This window comes from Penaeus japonicus, unplaced genomic scaffold (genome assembly GCF_977035675.1).
Source record: "Penaeus japonicus unplaced genomic scaffold, GWHDUDI00000001_assembly GWHDUDI00000015, whole genome shotgun sequence".
Lineage (NCBI taxonomy): Eukaryota > Metazoa > Arthropoda > Malacostraca > Decapoda > Penaeidae > Penaeus > Penaeus japonicus.
The window spans coordinates 37,654,194-37,659,193 of NW_028234417.1; the positions used below are offsets into that span (position 1 = coordinate 37,654,194).

The 5,000-nt window shown below is 42.4% G+C and overlaps 1 protein-coding gene across 2 annotated transcripts in view; it reads left to right on the top strand.

Moving 5' to 3' along the window:
- Positions 1–5,000, top strand: part of LOC122264449 (exonuclease 3'-5' domain-containing protein 2) — a 10,996-nt gene that overhangs the window by 5,553 nt on the left and 443 nt on the right. Inside the window, exons 5-7 of one of the 2 annotated variants that reach the window (XM_043033363.2) lie at positions 41–232; positions 362–563; positions 1,519–5,000. The exon at positions 1,519–5,000 is cut by the window's right edge and continues 443 nt beyond it. In XM_043033363.2, the coding sequence (XP_042889297.2) occupies positions 41–232; positions 362–563; positions 1,519–2,600 (1,476 nt within the window). In that variant the 3' untranslated portion in view covers positions 2,601–5,000. The remainder of the gene's footprint in view (positions 1–40; positions 233–361; positions 564–1,518) is intronic. The other variant, XM_043033350.2, reaches the window with a different exon arrangement.

The following is a 5,000-nucleotide window of genomic DNA, read 5'->3' on the forward strand; positions in this document are numbered from 1 at the left end:
TATAGTCAGTGTTGAGTTACACATTATTTTACATACACAGGTCAAGGGATGTGTTGATCTGCGGCATCTAGTCCTCATGAGCCGCACTTTGGTTCCTGAGCCAAATTCTAAGCCAAAACCAAAGGGCATGGGGTTGAATGCTCTCTCACAGCACTACCTTCAGCAGACTTTGGACAAAGATTGGAGAGTGCGGGCCAGTGACTGGGAGGCTGAGGAGCTCACGCAAAGACAGGTATGGGGTCAAGAGTACTCAGATCATGATCCTTTTGTTGAAATATAGAGCCACACTCTGGAGTACTTTTGCTGTCTGTGTCTGTTCTGTGCAAGTTTGATGTATCCAAGAAGTACATGTATATTGCAGAAGAACTATGCAGCTGAGGATGCCCTGGTTGGTGTACACATCTTGGTAGCACTGTTGCAAAAACTGTGGATCCTGCAGTCAACCATTGTACCCTTCTTGCCATCATTGCAATGGCACAAGCACTTGTCTTCAGCAGTTCACCAGATCTGCCTCCCTTTTGTTGATCAAAAGTTTTCCATGAACAAAAGTGAACAAAATGAAGGTACTGAGCTTTGAGTGTTTTATATTACCTAGAATATTGAGTAATTCTTTAATGTATATGTTTTTGTATTGGGATGAGTTTGCTTCATAGTTTATATTTGTGTGTTTATCAATTTGGTAAGTGCAAGTGTGTGTGCATGCATGTGTGTGCGTGCATGCGTGCATGTACCTGCATGCTGGGTGTATGTGTGTGTGAGTGTACATGTGTGCAAGTGTACATGCGTGCGTGTGTGTGTGCGTGTGCGTGTGCGTGTGCGTGTGCGTGTGCGTGTGCGTGTGCGTGTGCGTGTGCGTGTGTGTAGGTGTGTGTGTGTGTGTGTGTGTGTGTGTGTGTGTGTGTGTGTGTGTGTGTGTGTGTGTGTATGCATGTGTGGGCGTGTGCATGGGCATGGACATGTGTGCATGTGTAGTTGTGCGTAGGTGTGTCTGTAAATGTGCATGTTAGAAAACAGTGGCTGGGACAATTGCAGTGAAAGATGAAGCTGCAACAGAAGAAACCACTTTAACATTGGTTCTGTTTACCATTGCATGACAAAACCTTGGATATTTGAGTAATTCTATTGGCAATGAACCCCTCAATTTCATTTGTTGAAGGCACCATAGTCAGTATAAGGATTTTGATACATGCTGATTCAGATCATGTTTAATTCATGTTTCATCAGGTTGAAGAGGATTTCAGTCCATCTCAGAACAGTTCAGAATCCAAGTTTGTATATTAGACCTTACACCAGCCACATGCAGTTTCTAACAGTCGAATACAGTGTTTCATTTTCACACAGCCAAGGTTTGCACTTGCACTGTAATATAAATCACACATATTCAAAATGGGAGCATCTGAATGAAGTTGAGGACAGTTCTCATAAGCAGAGGAATGGAGCCATCTAAACATGTTTCTCTTCCCCATGATCTGTTTCCCAGACTCATTCTTAAAAAAAACTTTCCTCCAAAATCTTCAGGTTCAGGCAGATCTGGGCCGTCAGCCGTGTCCCAGAAGGTGAAGCCCATGACTAGGGCTTTCTCCATCCGCAAGGGCCCTCTCTACCACAACTGCCAGCTTAGGGCCCCTGACGATCAGCCACTGTGTGTGTGTGACCCAAAAAAAGCGTGGTGGTATGTGGAAAAGGGACTTGGGGTTGTGGTCTCTGAAGAGCCCCTGGTGGTGAGGCTCACCTTTGAGCCCTCGGGCCGACCACAGGTGGAGAGGGATGATGGCAGGTTCTACCTTCAAGAGCGCCAAAATGTCTGTGTGTCTTGTGGCAAGGACCAATCATATATCAGGAAGAATGTTGTTCCTCATGAATACAGGAAGCACTTCCCGGACATCTTGAAGGACCACCAGAGCCATGATGTTGTGCTCTTGTGTATTGAGTGCCATAAGATTAGTAACCTACATGATCAGTCATTTCGACACCAATTGGCAAAAGAGTTTAGTGCCCCCATTGGAACAGAGCAAGACGTCAAAGTCAGCATTGACAAGTCCCGGAAAATAGTCAGGAATGCAGCCTCAGCATTAGTAAATAACAAAGAAAACATACCTGAAGAGAGAATTGCTGTATTAGAGAAAGTCATCAAAGACTATTTCAATGTAGAAGAATTTGATGATGGTTTTCTGAAAGATGTAGTCAAGATGGACATCAAGATTTGGAATGATGACTACCAGTCACATGGACACAAGGTCTACGAGGGTTATGAGAAAGTTGGTGTCGTGAAGTTGGAGCAGAGATGGCGAGAGCACTTCTTGTCCTCCATGAAGCCCAAGCACTTGCCAGATGGCTGGTCTGTCACACATAACTTCTTTAAGATGCAACTCAAAACCAGTCACTTCCCGCCTGATCACCCAGAACGCATGAAATACAAGATTGCACTGGTGGGCACAGAAGGTGAACTCGAAATCCCATACAGTCCTCCAGTGAAAGGGGAAAGCTCACCCTCAAGCTCATCTGCATCACAGAGTAGAGAGACAACACCTGAGGGTGTGTTTGGCTTTCCTGCTCTTTCATCAGGAAATATGATTCATTGTGTTGAGGGAGGATGCTAAGCTTTTGAATGAGGAATTTCATAATTATGACATTTCTCTTGACTTGGTTCAAGACCATCTATCCCCTGTTTATATCATAATATCAATATACAAATGATTATTATTCCTTCATATAATTTGTTTGAGAGCAAACTAAGGAATGATAGCAATAGCAAAAGAAATTAAGAACTGAATGAGTTTGTTTAGTTATAGTGTTTATCCATGCTGGACATAATCTCTGTATTTTCAGACAATTTTTACCTGCCATTACTCAGAAAATGCTACTCCAAGTCTTATTATCAAGATATTGTTATCAAGCACTATACTTCAGGAACAGTATGGTGCTAAGTGAAGATGGTGAAATGCACTCTCTTGGCTTCATTAATGAGACCAGATAGATTGTCCAGTAATAACCTGAGCCTCAAATGATAACACCCAGTGTATGCGGCATATATCTGTATTGATGTACACCAGGGTGTACATGGTGCAGAGAATGTATCATATTTTATTTCTTTAAATATGTATTCTGGATAACCTTGTTTGCAATGTATCAGATTTGAGATCATCTTGCCTATTAGCAGTAGCCCGTTAAAATGAAAATGAATTGCAGATCACAAGGTAATCCTGGTTTTATAGCCCCGTACTAGCATGGAAGAATCACAAATGATACTCCCTGAATTTAGGGGTACGGGAAAACATGTTTTCACTGATGTGGAATTGTAGTTGTTGCTAATGAGTTAATGATTAACTTGGCTTAATTAAAATCACCTCTTAATGACTGTTCCGCAAAGATTACATTTCATTTTACATTTCATTTTATACTTAATATTTCATAAGCACAACACATGTCCATCCCCTATTGATTTATATTTAGCTCTTTCATTTTTTACTCTTGCTCTGGTTTCCATGTGTTGTTATATCTTAACACCGATTGTGTCATTGCAAATCTTTCACAGGGTCAAATGCAAGTGGTCAGACAGCTTCTTGTGTCAAGGTGAAGTCGGCCTACCAACCACAGGTGACACGGAAGAACCCACTCTATCAGTACAGCCAGATGAGAGCCCCTGACAATGAGTTGCTATGTGTGTGTGATCCCAGGAAAGCACTCTGGTATGTGGAAAAGGGCAAAGCAGAAGTTGTCAGTGAAGATCCTCTCGTTGTTCGCCTGAACTTTGAACCTTCTGGACGACCCTTAGCTGACAGAGATGACGGGAGGTTCTACCTTCAGGAACGTCTGAACCTCTGTGTGGTGTGTGGAAAGGATGAGCTCTACATCAGGAAGAACATTGTTCCTCTGGAATACCGCAAGCATTTCCCAGACATCCTGAAAAACCACCAGAGTCATGATGTTGTGTTGTTGTGCCTGGACTGTCACAGGAAAAGCAACTTGGAGGATAGGGAGTTTCGTTCCATTCTGGCAAAGGAGTTTGATGCTCCTATTGGCAATGAACACAGCAAGAAAACCAGTGTGGACAGATATAGAATTACTGTGAAAAATGCTGCAAAAGCCTTGGTTCACAACAGGGCAAGCATCCCAGAGAAGAGGGTGTTGGAATTAGAGAATATACTAAAAAATTACTTAGAAACTGAACACATAAGTGAAACACAACTCAGAGAGATGGCTCAGACAGACTCCAAATTTTGGAATAAGGCCTTTCAGTCCCATGGCCACAAAGTGTATGAAGCATATGAAAAAGTCGGGCTGATAAAACTAATACAGAGGTGGCGACTGCATTTTCTATCATCAATGAAACCACAATACATGCCGATTGGCTGGTCAGTCACACACAACATATGTGCAACGGAAGTGAAGATGAGCCAGTATCCAATGGATCATCCTGAAAGGCTAAAGTACAAAGTTGCCCTTGTGGGCACTGAAGGCACAATTGATGTCCCTTATAAGCCTTTTGGAAGCAAAGAGGAATCGTCCTCAGAATCGGAGAGCAAAGAGATGACTCCAGAAAGTTTATCAAAGGCAGTTGAACTCATGGACTGCTTCGGTAACTTGGAAGCAACTGAATCAGGTGCTCATTCAGAGGGTTGTAGAGATAGAGATTATCCTCATGCTAGCAGTGGAAGCATGTCAGAAGCTGATAGAAATGCTGCTTTGGAAAATAGTTATGATTCCATGGATAGCAGTGTACCACCATATAATCTGCTTGAGATTACCTCATCTCAGTCTGATGATATGGTAGAAAAGTGTACGACATGGGGAAATCAGGACCTCAATAGTGGTTCTAGAACCTCTCACAAAACATCCTTGGCAGGAAACAGAATAGATATGAGCTTCTATCATGATTCAAAAACAAAGAAAATCCACACAACAGATACAGTATTTGACATCCTGTGTGCAGATGAAATTGTACAAAAAGAAGCTCTTTCCCAGAAGGATAACTGAATTTACTGAGCAATCGAATATAG